Below are 21,992 nucleotides of genomic sequence, written 5' to 3'. Positions count from 1 at the left end.
AGATGATTATGATAACTGTTTTTGCTGGAATGCCAGTGAGAATAACACATTTTCCTGACACTTCATTAATTGGAGGCCACAAGTTAAATCTGCTGGAATTTGAACACTTCCCTTCTTTATAGAAAAATAATTAAACTACTAGACATCCCTGTCTTGCTAACAGCATACTCGTATTATTGATTCTACAACAAATTAAGAAAAGTTATTTTGACATCTATTTTACAATGGAGTAATTGGATTTTTTTCCTAATTTTTCTCTGCTTTGAAGTCAAAAAAAGTAAATACATTATTCATTATTCTAAGATTTGTGAGCAGTTCATTTGACTACAGACAACTAAAAATGCGCATTGTACAGGGTGTCTCAAAAATATTGGTATAGACGTTTAGGGGAGGTAGGTAACATCTAAAGGAATGTGAATCGCATAGGAACCCATAACCGGAAACGCCACGGGAAAGTAGTAGCAGAGGCACAAGAAGCAGAAATGACACAAGACAGTAATTAGTGGCAAACATTTATTTGACATAATATTGACAACGGAGTACGAGATGGATGCATTTTATAATGTTACAACAGATGCTCGAAGGTTCCACCATGAGACGCGATGCATGCGTGACGCCCACGCAGCATGGATTGGCGGACACGGCCGAACACACCTGGAGTTTCTTTGACAGTAGCAGCAGCGCAGACGAGTCTCGCCACGAGATCCATTTCCGTCTCCACAGGCGATTCATACACGATAGATTTGAGGGCCCCCCCACGGAAAGAAATCGAGGCTCGATAAATCAGGTGAGCGTGGGGATAGGCAACGGGTCCACCACGGCCAATCCATCGATGCCCAAAACGCCTGTTCAAATGGTCACGAACATACCTTCCATAATGGGCAGGCGCCCGTCATGTTGAAACCAAATGTTGTGTCTCACATTTGCTGGAACATCGTCAAATAACCCTGGTAGAACGCGTTCAAGAAAGATCCGATATTTAGCGGAGTTCATGCGGGATGGTAACAGGTATGGGCCGACTAAGCAGTCACCGACCATACCTGCCCACACATTTATTGCGAAGCGATGCTGTGCCACATGGGGGCGCACGCCATGTGGGTTGTCCTGAGCCCACATATGAGCATTGTGCTGATTGAATAAGCCTTCCCGAGTTAAATAAGCCTCATCCGTGACCAAAACATAGGCTGGAAAATTCAAGTCTTGAACACTTTCTTGGAGAAACCACTGCGCAAAAGCCACACGTGCAGGATGATCTTGGGGGAGCAGTAATGAGCCCTTAGGAGATGAAAGGGTGTAAGGAATCGTGGTGCCAGACACTGCAACGAGACACTCCTAAGGCAGCGGCAACGGCACGTGTGCTGGTAGTAGGATTATTCTGGACGGCATTCAACACACTTTCTTCCATGGCGGGAGTTTGTGTCGAACGTTGTCTGCCCGCACTACTCCTGTTACCTCTAAATGACCCATAATCGCACAAATTTTGATGCACACGAGCAAACAAACGGTGGTCCGGTACATGTCTGTCTGGGAAACGTTCTCCATAAATTCGTTGAGCGACTCGTCCATTGCCCTCTGCTAATCCATACACTAGGTGCATGTCTGCCAGCTCACAGTTCGTATATCGATGCATGCTCTTCGTGCGGCGACTACTGCTTGAATGAGTAAACCAGAAATTTTCCCTCTCGCGAGCTGATGAACAGCGACGTGTACCGACTTACGGTGACGTTTCCGGTTATGGGTTCCTATGCGATTCACATTCCTTTAGATGTTACCTACCTCCCCTAAACGTTTGTACCAATATTTTTGAGACACCCTGTATAAAAAGGTACTTGAAAATGTTATTTTTCAACAAAAGAATCAGCACAATTACACAATTACTCTGAAACTAAATTGCAATTTTTGTATATATCATAACACTAAGGGTGGTATGAAAGTAGCTCTCCATACCTTACATGATTGAGTATAATTCAGCGTGCTTAAGTGGGACACATCATAAAAACAAAATTATTAGATATAACGGCATATGGCTGGTTTCAGCTCTACTTGGCATTCTTGAAAGTGCTTGTGAATCTATAATATCATGCAACTTTACATTCAATTAAAATAAAAAAAAATAACAGCTGTGATATCTTTCTATACATTTAAATAAAATCAACAGAATCTAAATCTGCAATAATGCATATTATTATCATGTAATACCGTTGTTGAAGCTGAGCGCAAAGATAAGGCTCTAAAAGGATGGCATATTTATATTCACATGCTGCCTTAAAAAAGGCTGGATTTGAGTGGATTGAAGATGTTAATGAGATCATCATTATACTCGAACGAGATCCCCATTGACAAGAAAAGCGCTAAAGTCTCTGTAATCCACAAAGGAGGTGCAAAAGATGAGATGACCAGCTATAGACCAATAAGTTTTACTTCAGTGGCTGTTGTAGTTGTAGGGTTTTAGGAGCATCAGCGACTAAGGCCATATTGTTCCGTGTATATTGGCTATAAATTACTTGTGCTCTAAGGTTCATTTTCTTTTTGCTGGACAAAAAGACCCGAGTTTCCTGGAGAAAACCATGGTATCCCCGCTTGAGACAGACTAACTCAGGTTAGTCTGTCACAGTTCGATGGAACTGGAACACAGATCTCTTGCACCGGTGTGTGGAGGACGGCGATCCTACCAACTGTGCTACCGACGAGGGCACTCCAATAAGTCGCAATCCTGACACCTCTAGGATAGTCAGAGAGTACCTCAACCAACAGTAATAACAGCTGGATATAACAATCACCCTTGCACTTGGTACCAGTACCCGTCAAGGGGTGGAAGCTCCCCTCATAAGGAAGAAATATTGTATAAATTAGTAATAACAATTTAAGCTTTGCTCACTGAGCGCATTAAACAAAGTCCAGTACAAATAGGAGGTGTGTGTCTAACATTTTTTGGCCCATTAGCGATGTACGTTGAATCATGTACGAGACAGAACCTATCGGCCTTATGTTATTTCAGTTGCAGGATTTGTGTCTTTGAGCACGACTGTTCTGCCTTTTCTGCAGTTCTTAGCTGGGAGTGATTTCTGTGTCACTAATCGGGACTGGATACCACGTACTCGTTTCTTTGAGTGCCTGTCGGAGCCTCTCAGTTAAAGTATTAAAATTTATTCCATATGAATTTAAATCAAATTCATAATTTACTAAACTGATTTTATGCATCTGGAGAGACTAGAGTTACAAATTATCAAGTTCTCTCTGAAATCATTATAAGTTTAGGAAATCAGCTAGCTCTGGTGAGTGCATGTAATGCTCCACGATTTATCTGCTGTGTCCTGCATTAACAACTGCTGCGAGTGAACAGATATTATGGAAATACTATCAAAATACTTTTCTAAGAAATATAATCTCTTCCAGCACCCTTTTGTGAATCGTTACTTTTAAAATTCATTTAAATTCAAGATATACAACAAAACATTAATAACTCTAAAGAGACATCGCTTCAGAGAAAAGTTTAAGCTATATTAAAACTCGATCTGCGTGATTTATAACAATAATACAGAAGTTTATGCTGCTCTTACGAACTACAGCAGAAGTTGAACGAAAGTTTTATTGAAAACAATCAGTTCTAAAATTGCATATTAAGAAAAATCTCTGTTAGATTTCATTACATCGTCACTGAGAAAGGTTAGACAGCTATAGCTGAAACGTTCGGTTTTTAATTTGTTTCTTTCTTTCTTTAACCTGTTTGTATAATTCTTAGATATTTTATTTAGCCGGTAAAATTCAATTACGGTTATTATTATTAATATTTCGTATAATACAGAATATTAACAATTTTATTTCATTGTGTTTTATTTTCGCAAGTGAAATGATAGAAACTACGTTTTATAAAAAAAAGTCTTCGATGCTTATCGACAGGAAAAAATATTATTCTTTACTAAGGGAGTCAGTTTTACTTTTTTAGGAAAGGCATCTTAATAATAAAAACTAATTGCGTTACGCTAAGCTTTCTGTTGGACGGTGCAGCACATTAGGCAAAGACACGACTATAGCGACGATTCGACCTTTCGCAGCCTCTAAGATGTATGCATTTTCCATGTTACTATCCCCCGCAACAAGATTTCTGATAGTGTTTGCCATTTCTGTAAATTCTCTGGTGACCCGACATCAAATAATTTTTTTCCCCTTAATCCACCGACAGTGGAGGTAACATCTTGAAGACTGTTCCCATTGAGAAATCAAGAACCGACAAACAGCGTCTCCGAAGATAATATTGACAGCATACATCCACTTCGGCTGCTGCTGGATCTTCTCGTCTAGAGTATCGACTTTTTGTTAGAGCTGGAGACGCTGACGTTTTCTTATCCCACATTCAATGCATTTCTCCAAGCAGCCTGCAGCTAACAGAAATGCAGCTACCTAGGATTAAAACTATATTAAACTTCCTTAAGAGACAGTTATAATGTTGCTTACTCGCAAGAATAAGTTATGTCTAGTTTAAAACGCAAACAAAATGGAGAAGTTTTATTAAAGTGAACATTTTTCAGTGTATCAATTTCCCCGAAGTATGTTTTTGATATAATTATTATTGAAATTCGTGTCTGTGTATACATATATTAGTTTCCATGATATCGTTTTATACAAAGACAATTTTTTTATGACGTACTTAATATATTTCCGAATTCCATATCAGCTCACAATTGATAAGTTTAAATGAAATATTCCAGTTGTGATTATACTGTTTGGTTTATAACCATCTTGCATTAAAGATTTAAGTAACTCAGAATTTTTTCTGTTGGCAGCAAAAGATCAATAATTTCTCTTTACATAACGAGTTCTAGCGAGAGAGAGAGAGAGAGAGAGAGAGAGAGAGAGAGAGAGAGAGAGAGTGTGTGTTTTGCGTCGTCATCGTTGTAATTCGGAAATGACGCACAACAATGACCATATTAGTCTAAATCGATGACCAGGAGCAACTTTGAGGGGAAAAAAATAATAAAAAAGCAATTTATTAGGCAGCATTTAAATTTATTTGGAAATCGTAAAATCTAAACGGTAATAATCGGTCTGATTTTAACATAATATTAAAAAATGTTAGTCCAAATGACAAAAATTATCTCGACGACAAATAGTCTGAGGCTAAAAATAAACGAAAGACTGACGCTCTCATGCCTTTATATTGGCCGATGTATGAGATGTCCGCTTTGTTGCATTTACCCTTAGTTATATAATTGAAATACCCTAACAGTTATACCTATTACACCTACTAAACAGATATAGTAAACTCTATAAAATCCGACATCCTCGAGATTGAGAGATTCCAGAATTTAAAGAGGTATGCATAATGTTTGAGCAGTTTTAGAAGAGCACATTTCAATAAATATTAACCATAAACAACAGAATTTATTTACATCTGTGACATTTATAATGCCTGCTTTGCCCTTTCACCTGTTTATCGACAGCGTGGTTTAAACTTCATGTGCAATACAACGTTCTTAATATTCGATGCAGAAAAAAAAATTGCTTTTTTAACGAGTTGCCCTGGTATTGCACTACTCTCAACAAATAATTTTTACTATATTACACCATTGAAGACTGCTTTCGTATAGGGAATGGCAGCGCACATCCAACAACTCCTTTGTAACTGTTTTTGGCCGCATGTAGTCACTAGAAACCACCTACTACCTGATGAGGAGCCAGTCAGTCCTGAAACAGGTTGTCATAACCAGTAACTGTTTCATCTTTTAAACAAATCTGTTTGAAAATAGTGCAATGCTAGAGCAGCTCTTTGCAAAAGCAAGTTTATTCTACAGTAAGAAGGAAATGTTACTTTTATTTATTATTTATTATTATTATTATTTTATTTTTTTTTTCATGGATTCTTAAAGACCAATTCGATCCTTTCGACGAGTGCCGGACTGCTTTCTTAATATTTCCGGACTGTATTTATTATTTTTTCTGTAGAATGTGCCGGATTTTAAAGAGTTTACTGTAGTTCTAGCTTGTATGCTTAATTTTGATATGCGTACAAAGAGAAAGATAGCTATGCATAGATAAAGTAAAATTTAGAGTGAAATCAGTTATAGAATGACACTAGCAATTCACAGCGTGCATAATCGACTACACCCTCCAAGACTTAAATTTTAGAATAAAAACGAGCGGTACCGAATTTTGTAAAATGTTTACTCAGCAATTTGCAACTAAAGAGGTGCACCACTCTTTGACTGAATTACTTCTGCTGTTCTCAAAAACATTTTCATTATAATTCTGGAACTACCAGTGCATGCTTATTTTGTTTTATTTTTTCTTTCATTCTGGCAACATTTTCTACAACGGCTGGAGACGTAGTGTACATATATATTAAGAAGTGGTACACCGGAAAGTCAAAGCTCCTTCCACCCCCTGCTAAACGCACTTAACATTCTTATATCGAATCGATAAAATTTACGATAGGATGACGAAATCAAACTTTGCATTAGCGCCCCACAGAAGTTTTCTATGTTACTAATGTCTGATGCTATATCTCAAGAAAACTGCTCTTGTTTAGTTCCTATGGCTGCCACTGGAAACTCCAAGAAAAACTGTAGCAATTTCAACCCTTACCAAAGTACTTGAAAAATGCTTTGCAATAGAATAATGCTATTTTTTGAGATAAACGAAGTAATTTATCAGCAATAATAATGCAGACAGCTCGAAGGAACCGACTGAACTAGACACTGCTGATTTCTATTCCAGGATCACTGACAGCTTGGAGGTTGGCTACAGGGTACACTGGGCTTGTTCTGTAATCTTTAAAAGGCTATTGAGTTCATCACTCATGGTCTAATTTCTCTTCATCAGCCAAGATCTACTTTTCTTGATCAGCAAGAAGTCCGCTAATCACTAGAAAACATCAAGTAACTCTGAAGTGATTACCCATATGATTTTCCCTTCATCATCAAAAATAATAAAGACATAATACACAATGGTAGATGACGTAATTCCTGGGTGATCTTAACATATTTTTTTTGTCCTAACGAAAGAAACTGTGGCCGGTTGTTGCTTTAAGGAGCAGTATTCGGCACTCTACATTTGCAAAGTTCAATGTTCATTTCAAGTTCGAACTCTGATTTTTCTATGTAGCACGGATGTTTTCTGTTTGGAAATCATCAAAAAGTCTGTAACCACAAGTAGCACATTGTCAGCGGATATCTTCTGACTCTCAAACAAGCTACGTTTTGAAGTCCAAATAGTGAGACTGTTCAGTTACTCTTATAACACTACCGCTTACTGGAAATGCAAACTGCTTTAATGTAACCTACTGACAGCCCAACCTTGAGGGGCACTATAAGTACGAGTTACTTCCACTCCACTGCCACACCAAATAGTTTCAAATTAAGGCGAAAATATTATCTTTATTTCTACTTTTAAAGTCAACATATCGAGTATTCTTTAGGCTGGGATTACTGCAGAATTGTTAGAATCCATAACAATTCTGCAGTAATTCCAGAAATGAAATATTGTAAATGTTTTCCAATATTTCATTTAGTTTCAATTTAGAAACAATGATTCAGGAAATGATGTTGCATATCAGTGTTATCGTTCTGATGTTGCACAACAATTTTATCGTTTTTTTTTTTTGTTATGGTGAATGAAAAAAAAACATGCGTAGTTTTTTTCCTTATGTAAAATATTCACGGGTTATTTTCTCGAAATAAGAAAGTTAAAAAAAAAACAAACAAAAGAGATGAAATTGATGATCTTTATCCTTGAGTTTGTGTTCGTAGCTTTATAAATGCCCACTTAACTCTTGATTGCAAATTCCTTCAGAACTTAACTGAACTGATTTAACTGATTTAAGCAACTTAATACAAAGATTTTGTTTGCATCTTACCGTCGAGAGTTGACTGCATCAGCTTTGTGTCTGGTAGGATTCAACTTATTGTATTAACTCGGCACAGAAAAATCTTTTGAAGCAGCTCAAAAGTAAAATAATGAAATAAAAAAATAATAATTCATTGCATTTTCTTTTATGGTCCGAATAATTACACTTTAATGTATACTTATTTAAGACCTACTTAGCAAAATCGATGCGCATTAAAAATTTTCCTACATAGATAAGTTATAACATGATGCTTCACACAAAGAAGAGTAAAAAAATGTATGAAAATTTAGGACGAAATTTGTTTCTGGTTAGTAACTAATGATTCAACAAACATTTAACCTTTTATTTACGGGATACCTTATGCCATTCTAAAGAAAAGTTGCACTTTCTTTCTTTTTGACTCTCATCTCCACAAAAAAACATCCGGATAAATTTCCACTTCAAATAAATTCTAACTTAAGTAATTTGAAGAAGTAATATGTTTTTGTCTCATGCACAGAATAATTTTTAGAAAGGTGGAAAAGATGGGGATGAGGGGAGGGCAAATTGCTTTCCATACCATCGTTCGCTTTTCTGAAGAGTGCAATTTTGTTCGATTCACAATAGCGGCAAGTACCGCTATCATCTTTTTTATTTTTTCTTTCATTACGGCCGGCGTAAACACAACCCACAATAGGAAATCATTCACGAGGAATAAAAGTTGGAAAGTGTTTCCTTAAACAGGGAAGAAAAGTGAGGCAATAAGGTCATTCTAAAATTAACACTTCGTACTTTATCCCAATTAAAAAATTAACTCTCAGAAATCTGCCATCATGGTATTCTCACTTAAAACCACACTAACTGTAATTCAGCCTGCGATTGACAGAGTTTTGATCCCCTGCGTCGAAAAGCAGAGAGATCTGGGTGTGATCTTTGACAGAAAAATTAAGGTTCCGTCATCATATAGAAGAATTCTGTGCCAAATTCACCAGGAAAGGGTGGGTTGCCGCACACTTGTTGCATATTCAGAACACAAATCTGATAAAAATGTATATCAGGATGATGATTTTCGGAAGTGGATATGAAGTAGAGTTGTGGGGCTCGGCTGAAAACACCACAATTAAGCCATTAAAAGTCGCTCCTGAAGTGGGCAACCTGGAAGTGTAATATCTCACCACAGCAGAACAAAATACCAATGGCCAAAGCGCTGAAGTTAACCAGGTTTTCAGCATTGATGCATGAGAGAAGACTCATCTTCGCCGTAAACATGATCGCTGGGAGAGTCTCAGTGCCCAACATTTGGGACACCGTCTGCTGGCGGATCCCCCAACCAGCGCTTCGCTCTACTCCCAAGCTTTCTTCTAGGCTACTGTTTAAAGATCGCTTCCTCCCGTATCAAAAATCCCATCTAGTTCAATCCCTGGATGCCAACTTGTGTAAAATCATAGATGATAAAAAGTACAGACGGCTCATCCTAGATCTGCACGCGGTCTCCACAACTATCAACTGATTTAAGATCGTTATGACTGGGAAAGAATCTCACGGAAAACCGAACTCAAGGAAACTATCGATTGTCTTCGCAATTCGTATTATTTAAGTCATTTATTTTTTGTATTAGTTTAACCTTCCAAGTTAATATTATTTGCTATATGAATTGTATTTTTTTAATTATTTTTTATACATAATCTGCCTATAATTTAATCTGTATACTTCCGGCGAGGTTATCTCTGCCGCTTTTTAACCCCTGGCATGGTGCCGTGAAGGATATTGTAAAGTTCTGGTACCTGCGTGTACTGGTGAACTTTACGATAAAGATTTTATTTATTTATTTATTTAAAAGTAGAATATTGGAAGTTTAACAAATAAAACTAATTATATTGATCCCACACAATGGAGGACTGCAATCCTTAGACTTATATTGAAGAATGCAACCAAACCACATGATCTGCCACAATCTTACCGGCCCATTGCACTGCTGCCAGTCTTCAGCAAACTTCTCGAACGGATGATCTCCCATAGAATAGAAGCCCACTACAATGACGCTGGTCTCTCCTCACCTAAGCAGTACGGTTTCCGGAAAGGACGCTCCACGATTGATGCACTGGAAACAATTATTGAAGCTGCTACCAACTGCAACTCCAAATACTTTCTACTAATCTCCTTTGACTTTGCTGGTGCCTTCGATTCCCTCTGGTGGCCCAGCGTCCTGGGCAGGCTCCGAAGAGCGCATGTCCCAGAAAACTTATATAGATGCATCAAGACCTATCTCCAGGACCGGCGAGTTGTCGTGTCTGCTCCCCACTGCAGTGTCTCCAGACCAGTCTTCAGGGGATGCCCTCAGGGATCTGTCCTGGGGCCTCTCCTCTGGAATCTGGTGCTGGATGATTTCCTGAACACCAAACTCAACAATGTACAAACCCAGGCCTATGCAGATGACCTGGTCATGCTCTTTTCTGCCAATAACAGAACCCAACTAGAAGCAACTGCCAACCAGGCCATCTCCACCCTTCAAGCTTGGGCAGAGCATAACAACCTAAAGATCTCCCCAGAGAAAACCAATTCGATCCTACTAAAAGGCACCCTTGATTTGAGAAGACCACCCCAAATCAAGGTCAATGGTGTTACAGTAAAACTAAAAACAGAGCTTAAATATCTAGGTTTGATCTTAGACAAAAACCTTTCCTTCACTCCTCATCTAGACCAACTCAGGATTAAGATCAGGAAGTATGCTGCCCAAGTCTCAAGAGTTGCCCGGAAGGACTGGGGCTTAAAGAAGAGAACGCTGTCACTCTTCTATAAGGCAGTTTTCATCCCGGTTATCACCTATGCTTCTGGAGTCTGGTACAAGAAGGCCAATACCGTAGTAAACAGATCGCGCCTAGGAACTATCCAGCGCTCTCTTCTCCTTCTGTCCTCGCGTGCCTGTCTCACTGTCAGCACCCATGCGCTCCAGGTCCTCACTGGATCTCTTCCACTGGACCTGGAGATTGTTCGTCATGGGTTGCTCTACCAAATAGCCAAAGGAAGAGCAGTTACTTGTGCAGGTTTCACCACTGACCCAGCAAATAATAGAAACGCTGAAAAGAAGAGACTTAATGAACATCTAACAGACACCTGGCAAGAAAGATGGCAGGCATCAACTAAAGGCGCTGTCACCAAAAGATTCCTCCCTGATGTCAGGGCCTCCTACCCCCTCACACCTGTCTGGTTTTCACCAGGACTCTATGCTACCTACCTCCTCACTGGACATGGCTCCTTCCAGAAAAAACTACATGAGTTCAGAATTTCAGACTCACCCCGCTGCCACTGTGGAGAGGATCAGACGTGGGAGCACCTTGCCCACAGCTGTGAAATCTACGAGGACTTCAGGAGGATCCTAATAACAAAACTATGCTTCAACTACCAAAATCAAGAACACCTCACCCTACAGAATGAAGAAACTTACCGAGCTCTGACTCAATTTGCAATGGACTTATTTACCAGGCAGAAAGCGCTACCACCACCTTAGTATCCGAATCAATAGGTCATAACAACCATGACTGCCAATTGTTGCTACGCATCATTGAGCCATGGATGCTAACGCCTTGGACCAACTTGCAAAGACTTGACCAGCAGTGCAATAAAAGACAGGGTCCGCACATACCTTGACAAATTCCTCATCATTGATTTCTGGACAAACTTCTCTCGACCAGATGTGACACATTTCATCAAGAAGAGGCCTAGCATCGATCCCTGGACTTGACCATCAATCTTGGACTCCCGGTTTTGACCACCCCCACTGTTCGTTCTGATGGACTACTGGACCAGCCTTCAGTCTGGATACGACACAGACTCACCAAATGGAGCCCCAATGACGGCACCTGAACTAGACCTTACTGAACATGACCCATCCACCATAGCAGCACTCACACTGCTGGATTTCCAGCAAGTTGTCGGCTCCAACTAACTGGCCGTGCTAGCTGTACCTACCCCGAACTTGCGGAGTATATATCTCTCTCATTTTTTATTTTATTTTTTATTTATTTTTTTATTATTTTTTTTTTTTATTTTTTTTTTCGGCTTCTGTTTCCTGCCATCCGTTCTTTTACTCCCCCCCCCCCTATTTTTCTCTTACAGAATGATTTTTTTCACTCCTCTCTCTGGTGAGGCACTGGGCATGCCACACTGTCATCAGGGGCCATCTTTCCTATTGGCCCCTTTCTTCTGTTTCCTACCCTCCAGTCTTCTGCCTTCCTCCCTTACTTTTCTCTTGCACAACGTTTTTTTTTTTTTTTTTTTTTATTTCGTTTATATATATATATATATGTGTGCGTGTGTGTCTTTATACATATATTTATATATACACACACACGCATTCTCCACAGGTCTAAATCTAAAAACATCAAAATTACTGCCCGACCTATTTGGCCCTAGAACAAGTTATCGGCGAACAACCCTACGCTCTGTTAAAATTACAACCGTTGCTCAAGAAACAGCGATCATCTCATTCTCAAATCTGGTCCTAGCCACTGAAATCCCAGGAAAGTAGGTGGCAGGACCCGCCAGAGTACTCTAGCTACAGTGGTACACCCGGTCAGCCTCCCCGTGACATGGTGTGGTAACGTCGGGTCCCACTAGGGGCTCGGCGGCTAATAGACCGGAGGAACAAAGGGCACAACACAATATACAGCACATGACCCCCACACACTTCAAATCTCTGGCCCCGATACAATGTACACCCGCGGAGATGGGAGAAATCCCAGGAGCCGTTAGACACTAACATACCTATACCTTATTATACCTTATATTGATCTATACTACTAGATTAGAGCTAACATTGAGAAACTGAGCTCCTGAGTGCATGAGGAATAAATGGACACACACACACGGGATATTAATATATCACGCAAAGGCATAATTTCAAATATATTAACAAAGGACTGGCATAATACAATAAAATTACACCACAGATCACGGCATTAGTTATAGATAACGACAATATATACAAAACCCATTGTATTTATGTATAGTACCCAAACAAAAAGTTTTATAAAATATTTTTCAGAGAGCGCTTTACTGAAGGATTTTTTTGTATTCAGTTTCTTCAACATTTATCATTCAAAAGTTTTTATCAATTGAAAACCTCGAATAATCTGATCTGCATATACACTAAGCGCAGTGTTAAGTCATTGACAGGGCATCAACTTACTCATTAGCTGTAATTGTGAGCGAACTGGGCAAATTAACGGTGATGATTTCAGTATTGTTTCAGAGTTTCTCTATACGTGACTTCCACACATTAGGAGAAGAAGTGATGCCAGATATCATGTTGATCGTAACCATTAGGTTACGATCAACATGAACTCATTAATTATAGGTGAAAATCTTCCAAGGTCTAGGATGGTTGTAAGACCAATTGCGCAGTGAACTGAAAGAAGGTTGCATTTATACATATCCAAGTGCAACAGTTAATATTATCGCATAGTCAACAGGCCGCCGTAGGTGGGTGGTTAGCGCAAGGTTACTACATAAAAACACGTGCTTTGAGCAACTGTAGTTCAAACCTGAGTGATTGCAAAATACGATGCTCTTTCTTGCATTCTTTTTATCTTGGGAAATCTTCTGAGCATATAGTCGTCCGGGAGTAGAAAGAGAAAATTTATTTATTTATTTATATTCGCTGAAAGATCCAGAGGTACCCAGATATGAGCTCTATGCAGGAAGAAATAAAACATAATTTTTTAAATTTACACTGTGTGGCCACTTTATTAGGTACACCAACCTAATTGCCCCTTTTAGCTACCAGAGCAGCCAGAATTCTTTGCAGTACGGGCTCAACGAGGTGACCCAAGTATGTTCCAGGGTTGCTTGTTCATGTCAGCTTCATTATTTCCCACAGTTTTTGCAAATTGCATGGTTTAGATCTCTACTCCGAAGAGCTCGTTCCACTCATCATTATACCGCTGCCACCAGCCTGTATTATTGACAGCTGGCAGGACAGGGCCATGGACTCATGCTGTTTTCGCTATATTCTGATTTTTTCACTATATTTTTCGTTTCTCGAATCGTTGCTCTTGCCTGTTCAACATGCACTCACAATAAGACCTTTATAAAAGAAGTCTGATAGATCATCCGATTTTCCTCATTGCGGCATCAGATTATTGAAGCCGAACAACCTTTGCATCTTTATACTCAATGAGGCACCATGTTACAGGTTTCTTTGCATCGATTTGCATTGCTTCTGTCTGTGACTGTCTTATCTTTTTTTTTTTTTTTTTTTTTGACCAGGGTGTGTAGCATGAAGCTACCAAACAGGTCGCTCCAGTAGCTGCTGATATAAGTGGGTAAAAAAAAAAAAAAAAAAAAGGAATACACTCTGATTTTAAATCTGAGTAACCTAGCAGTAACCTTCATATTTTTAAAATTCGTCAAGGTTTCAAAAGGAACTTAACCGCCTTCTCCCCCTCTATTTCTATCTGCGTCTAATGATTCCATTTGATGCATTTTCTGAGTAACAGTTAAAATGATTTGAAATGTCACTTGTGTAAAACTCGATTATATTCGAAACTGGAAAGACACTTGCATATTTACAAAATTATTTCCATGCAATATAATTCTTGGATATAAATAGAATAGTACGGTGTTCTTATTTATTAGACTATTTATTGTAACGATAATATGCCTGCTTATTTTACAGTCAGAGTAAATAAAATTTTAACACAGCTATTTTACTTAAATATAGACATAACTTCAGATACGTATGACACAGGAAACTAAAGTCTACTTATTATTAAGCGCAATGGCTTATATTCTCAACTAGAGTCGCATTAAAATATTCATTTATTTTGAAAAACACATGAAAAAAAATAATAAATCGCATATGCAATAAAAAAATTCATATAACATACGATATATAATAGTCATGCACTACATATAATAAGATCGTTGTATAAGAACAGTAATAATGAAGACTGTAGTCGAAGAGTTTATAACAATTAGCTTCCATGATAAAAACGAATTATACAAATAGATTTGTATATGACATACATAGTAAAATTGCATCCACATTAAATACAAGTTAAGTTTAAAAAGTGTCAACTTTATATTCTGATAATAGTTCTTATTTTAACAAATTCCACGTAGTAATATTAAGGATGTTTTTGAAACCGTGATTATTATTATATTTTTTGGATCTTGGATTCGATATTTCTCTAATAATTCTGGGCAGTCCAGATATCCAGTAAATTATACAAGAAGAAAATGCACTCACTATGCCGCATAGGCAGGTTTCGGTGGTTGCTTACTATAGGGCGTGTCTTGCAGGCAAAAATTAGGTTCCTTGGTGCGTATGGACCAACGTTTTATTGGTGAAGTTTAACGGCAGCTCTTTGAAGACAATGTGCCCCCTGCTTTGTTGCATTTTTCCAGGGCAGAAACGGGATCTTCCAAGACGACAATGCGCTGTGTCATCGGGCCCATACTGTGCACGAGTGGTTCGAGGAAAATTGTTAAGATATCACCCATCTTGATTGGACTCCAAACTCATATTACCTCAATTCAACTGAACACCTGTGGAATGTTTTTAAACGGGAAGTGAGGCGTATGAACATAATGCGACCGTCATCTATTCCGACGCTGGAAAGCTTTGCAGGCAGCATGGCTGCAGATCCCTACGGACATCTTCAGACATTTAGTGGAGTAAATGCCTACGGCGAATAGCGACCTTTATCCATTATAGTTAATGGACTGAAAGGAAATCATTTACATAAAACGGGTAATCACGGTTAGACTGTGATTGCATAGCCTAACTTTGAGTATCCGTACTTGTGTGAAAGAAGTGACCAAGATGCATTGCAGGATCATCTAGACAAGACTGCAGCAATAATTCAGACACAGCATGGGTTTGTTAAGGGAAAGTCTTGTCTGACAAATTTTATTGGATACTATGATGTGGTTACAAAGGAACTAGATGTAAAAAATAAATTTTGATATTATATACTTGGACTTCAGGAAAGCTTTTGACATTGTTGAGCATGGAAGATTACTGCACAAATTGGAGCAGTATGGTACTAAGGGTAAGTTGCTACAATCGATAAAATGGTGGTTGAGTGGGCGAAGACAGAGAGTAGTAATCAATGCAATGAACACTGCTCTTCGTGGACTAATCTTATTAGTGGAGTCCCACAGGGTTCGGTGTTGGGCCCACTGTTGTTTTGTATATTTATCAATGATATTGATGAAGGTATATCAGGCTTAGTGTCGTTTGCAGATGATACAACGGTTGGCAGGGTTGTTAATGACAGTAATGGCAGTGTACTACTGCAACATGATCTAGAAAATTTGGGCAAATGAGGCTCAGAAGTAGCAACATTGACAAATGCAAAGTACTGAATATGGGTAGAAGTAACCCCAGAGGAACGTACCAACTGTATGGTACTATAATTAGGGTGGTAGAAAAAGAAAAAGACATGGGAGCGATTGTGCAGTCAGATATGAAGTTTTCTGAGCAATGCAGACAGGCTGCCAGAGCAGGTCATGGGGTATTGTCAATGATATACAAGAATTTTGCTAGCAGGGAAAGGAGGCGGTTATCCCTTTGTATAAGGCAATCGTCAGGCCTCGTCTTGAGTACTGCGTACAGGTCTGGAGGCCTCATTTTAGGAAGGACGCAGAGTTGCTCGTACAGAGAAGGGCAACACGATTGGTGAGAGGAACGAAGAGGGGCCGCTTACCAAGATAGACTCAAGTTCTGCAAATTGCAGCGGCTGGAGACTAATCACCTGCACGGTGATCTGATTGAGGTGTATAAGGCCTTGAATGGGTTGAGCACGCTGAATTCTGATGAGATTCTTCCGCTTGCTCACATTACGAACCTGAGGGGGAATAAATTCAAATTGAGGAAAGACAGATGTAGGATAGATGTGCGGAAATTTGCCTTTAGCCAGCGGGTAGTTGGTTGGTGGAACAGACTTCAATCCCTTGTTGTGGAAGTTGATAGCTTAAATAAATTCAAGGAGGAACTGGACAAACTTTTAGAGGCAATGGTTGTGTGATTTTTTTTTTTTTTTTGGCTGATGCTATATAAGATCATACGCTTGCTTTCTTGGATCACATGCCTCTATTACTATTACATCTCTCTGCAACACAAATACTTCATAACATTTCTGAACAGGCTACAAATATTTTGAGTATTATGTATTCTTTCGGACCGATATAATATCTTATCAGAAAAGCCAATATGTTAACTTAATTATTGCTTCGTGTATTTTCATTTTAGGGAATTACATGAGGAAGTTATATTGGTTCTATACCCATTTCAGGTTTTCTGCCGGCGTTCGATGGTTCTGCTCGAGGAAATTATGGACTTATGGACCAAGTTGCAGCCTTACACTGGATTCAGGAAAATATTGCGGAGTTCGGTGGTGATCAGGGTAATGTAACGATATTTGGTCAAGGATATGGTGCTGCTTGCGTGAATTTGTTGATGATTTCACCAATGGCAAGAGGTAAGCAAATTTGCGTACTTCCATTTACTTTCTTATCTAATGATAACTTAAAAAAGGAAGTCCATTTATATTCTTAAAATTATGTACAAATATACATATGGGAAGAAGTCAGTTGCTTAAAACAGGTTACTGAGCAGAGAAATCCACTATTGGTAAATTGTGTTCACGTTGGAAAGAAAGAATTATTTTTATAATTACGTGATAGAGCGTAGGTGGATAAAATGAGCACTTCATAAGGTTTCCTGATGCTGATCTATGAACGGTGATACCTCTTTAATGATTAGTTTTTATTTAAAAAATAATAATCAGTTATCCATATATACTATTTGCTTATACCACGCTACATTTAATTTTCGTAAACAGTTGCAATTTCAATCTTTCTTGTGAAACATTGAATTTGCGAACACCGCTGCAGCTGAGAATAAAAATGTACTACACTTGTACATATTTGTTCATAGATTTTTTTTATAAACGTTTTTTTATAACCGATTTTATAAACCGTTATTACTCATACTATCCCTTATCATGAAATGGAACATTCCTCGCTAGATTGCGTAGGCATGAATACCTCGGAAAATTCAATTCTGATGGGGTTTTCACGTAGGACTGTTTTTAATGTATTGAGATTAGTCCAATAACCAAATAACATCCAGCCACCAACGATCCTGTGAAAGGTAACAATTCAGTGATGCGAGAAGCCGACGGAAACTAAAAAGAGATATGTACAGCTAGCAGAAGGTCTGCAGTTAGTCTTAACAACAACCCAAGTCGCTCTAGTGATAATCAAAGAGGCATTTCAGAATGCATAATTCGCCTTAACTTGACCACCGAATCGGGTTGCCACTCCTGTCCACCAAAAAAAAAGAGAGAGAGAAAAAAAGGAAAAGATACAGTAAGAGTTGAACAGCAGCACAGGACAGTGGAGGACTGAGAGAAAACGTTGTCTGGGCTGGAACTTTGCAATCCCAATTCGAATCCCAGAAATAATATTTTCACTCTGAAGGGATAACCAGAATATGGCGAATTAGCATGAATATAGGTACCCATCTTATCAGATGTCAATAACATATAAGTTTGGTTGTGGCGGCAGCGGTGTAATGGTATGTGTTGTGTTTTCTTGATGCACATTGTACCCCTCGATAGCACGTAGGCAGATAAAATATGCACTTCAAGTGTTCATTTTATCTGCCTACTAACTGTTGGATGACAGAATTTTTTTTTTTTCCAACCATCGCATCCCAACATGGATGCAGAATACTGTGAAAGGGTTCTTCCAACAGGATAATGAGTCATATCACAGGCAAGGTTTTACCCAACTCATTTCAGGAACACGGGAATGAACTCAGACTACTGTGATGGCCTCCTCAGCCACCAGATTTTAATCGAATTGAGCACCTATGAGTTAAGGTGGAATGAGCTGTTCGCAGTACACATCCGAAATATCCAATTTACTAAACGGTGGGTAATTTGGTGTGATCAATTAAGTCAACGTGGACCAGCAACGTGTAACCCAGTACCATGCTTCTGACACTTGAGTCTCTGTCCCAAAGATTCCTAGCTTTTTTCTGAGGTCTAAAGGGGACTCTTAAAGAGCTACTTCATATTGTAGAATAAGGAAAACTATCTTAAAAAGTACAAACTTAAAAACTACAAACCCCTTTTACAAAAATAAAACGTTATTGTGTGAAAATGGTACATGACACAATGATAAATGTCAACACATTTATTTATTCTGCAAATGTCCCATTTATAATCCAATCAAATTTCTCCCATATTTGGCACAATAGGAAGCGTTCTATTCTGCCAAATAGAATTTGGTACAGTAGAACAATAGAACCCTCTAAACGCGGCCGATTGCTTCACAACTGCATTGTTTAAATTTGACAATTGTTTCTGGAAAAAGGAAAAACATAGGCCTGGTCTTTCAGAAATCCCTAGAGATTAAAATATATAGGAATTAAATCAGGGGATCGTGGAAGACCATAAAATCGGACGAATTCTTATTCTAATCCACTTCCACGGAAACGCTGTGTTCAGGTATGCAAGAACTTCTTTGTGGTATGGCGGAGCGCCGTCTTGTTGGAAAATGAAGTCGCTATCGCTGTAAAACTGCGGGGCATAAGGAAATTCTGTAACATATCAAAATACATGATAACTGTGACGGCACTCCCCCAAAGAAGAAGATCTGTGCACTTTGCGAAAACTCATCGGGCAAAAAGCTAAAGTCCGCCATGATTTCGGATTTGCAATAATGCTGCCATCTACTACAGCGCGCACATTTTCCGGATGGCGAATAAAAAAAAAAAAAAAGAAGAAGAACACATTTATGGGTTTAGAGCACCGTTATTGAACTGTTTAGACTTCGCCGGCAGGCCGAATATTGCTGTAGGATTTTAAATGCATCAGCAACCTAGGCCATATTGCGCCGTATATAATATGCCTGTAAATTGCGTGTTCTGTCTGGTCGATTTGCTGTATGCTGGAAGAAAACCTGAGTTTCGGGGATAAACAAATTCCACGCTACTCTCGCCTGAGACCGACTAACTGAGCCACATTGTGAGAAAAAGCCATAAAAATTCCTCGCGTCACTAACCGGATTCGAACAAGGTCCTTTTCTACCGGGTGTGGGGAGGACAATGTTTATACCAACCGTGATACACACGAGGACGAGGCCAATGAACCGATGTATTGTGATGTTACTAGGCAATGCTGTTCTATTAATGTTCTGTTGAATACACCAATCACAGCAATGTACAAATTACATGAAATAAAATGTTATAAGACACCGTTTAAGTATGACGGAACATTGCTTGATATCCCTCTCTAGTTCGAGTGGTGCAATTTTCTTTCAGTACCACCCATCATTTTGGACTGCAGATTAACCATAATTAAACGAACACTACCAACACTAGCTTGGTCACAAAGAACCCGTTGTACGACACGATAACCCCACTCACCCGAATATTAAGTCTCTGAACGATTTAGTGAAGTCATTGACTTGATGGTCTTTAAGAATGATTCCAGGTTGATTTTTATCATTTCAAATAGCATGGCACTCCAAACGGAATAGTTTAAATTTCACAGGATGATTCTACGTACTCCATTTAATTCAACATTTCGAACAATGTTTGTTTCATCAACTCTTTATCTGTACTTGCATTATGTTACATTTAATGGGCAAGGTATAGCAGACTCTCTCTCTCTCTCTCTCTCTCTCTCTCTCTCTCTCTCTCTCTCTCTCTCCGCGAATTTTAACATCTTTATTTATAGGCAACTACACTTTACTGCAAAACATATTATTATATAAATCCCAGACTCTTAATACAACTAGCCGAAGAGTGGTTTAACTTTCGCTACCTCTTTATAAAATATAGCTTCCCTTAATAAAATGAAGTGATGTGGAGGATCTGTAGCTAGTCTGAACACGATCCAATAACGTGCAGATAGAAGATGAAGCCAAGTGATCAAGCATGGGGGTACAGAAATATACGTATTTGAATGGCCGTGGTTCAAAATGCGGTTATGAATCTGCGGTTTCATAACCGCAGAATATCGGATTAAAGAGCTTTTAATAGTATTCACATGAAACTGTGTGAGACTAGTACAGTTCCCAGCGCTCATATTCCTTCTGAGCGTACAAATGAAGAAAAGTGGATGAAAGAAACAGATTTTTCAGTCGGTAGAACGTAGTCCTACTATTAGCACACGAAGAATTTCTACGCGTATTGGTGTTCCACAGAGTATGGCAAACATTACAGCTTGTATTCGATTCACATACAGCGGGTGCAACACCTTCAACCAGGAGACCACGCCCAGCGAATGGAATTTTGTGCAGCGGTGGGTAAATGCTAAGCGCCGAAACTAAAACACTCGTAACTCTCATAGGTGGTCAGATGAAAATCCACATGGCACTGTAGAAACAAATTTTCAACATCGCTTCTCTGTAAACGGGTGGTACGGTATCATCGGCAATCAGTTGATTGGGCCTGCTGTGTTACAAAGTCGTCTTACAAGGCCCATTTACTTAGAATTTCTGCAAAACGAACTTCCACTACTATTGGAGGACTTGCACTACTGCTCTTGGAAACAAGATTTGGTATGTACTTTCAGCCTGACGTAGCTCCTGCACATTATATCCTTCTGGTGATACAATATCTAAATCGACCTCTTCCTGAACGATGGATCGGCCGCGGTGATCCCGTTGTTTGGCCACCAAGGTCTCCAGATCTCACTCCGTTAAATTTTTGTTTGTGTGGATGGATGAAAAGCGCAGTATACAAAGAACAGGTGAAAACAAGTGACGAATTGCTCGCTGACATTTTGGATACTGCTGTCCTCATAAAGGAACGCCAAGACGACCTCAGAAGAACAACGCGTCGTATTACCACAAGAGTTTCAAAGTGCATTGAGGTTGGCGGTGGGATTTTCGAACATTTATTGTGGACTGTAAAAAAAATTTCAATTCTTTGTGTTTTGCATTATTCAAAAAGTGAATAAATACAAATCATAAGTCATCTATCGTTCTTTAATACATCTCATAATGGCTTTGTGCACGCCAGTTTCAAACAGCTGTATCTCCGTATCCATTGAGAATTGAACACCTGTTTATATGAACTTTTTTACTCAGAATAATCGATACTATAACTTCCCAAAATATTTGCTATTCCCACTGAATCACCCTGTAT

At 38.9% G+C, this 21,992-nt stretch overlaps 1 protein-coding gene across 1 annotated transcript in view; it reads left to right on the top strand.

Annotated features, from left to right (window-relative positions):
* LOC150091105 (neuroligin-4, X-linked-like) overlaps positions 1–21,992 on the top strand; it is a 641,407-nt gene that overhangs the window by 469,765 nt on the left and 149,650 nt on the right. The window contains exon 3 of the mRNA XM_090374313.1: positions 17,122–17,307. Within this exon, the coding sequence (XP_090230439.1) occupies positions 17,122–17,307 (186 nt within the window). The remainder of the gene's footprint in view (positions 1–17,121; positions 17,308–21,992) is intronic.

The sequence above is a fragment of the Mastigoproctus giganteus genome, chromosome 1, assembly GCF_048544385.1.
Source record: "Mastigoproctus giganteus isolate SK-2022 chromosome 1, ASM4854438v1, whole genome shotgun sequence".
NCBI classification, from domain to species: Eukaryota; Metazoa; Arthropoda; class Arachnida; order Uropygi; family Thelyphonidae; genus Mastigoproctus; species Mastigoproctus giganteus.
The sequence above is the reverse complement of the archived record's forward strand: the minus strand, read 5'-3'. Positions and strand labels throughout refer to the sequence as shown.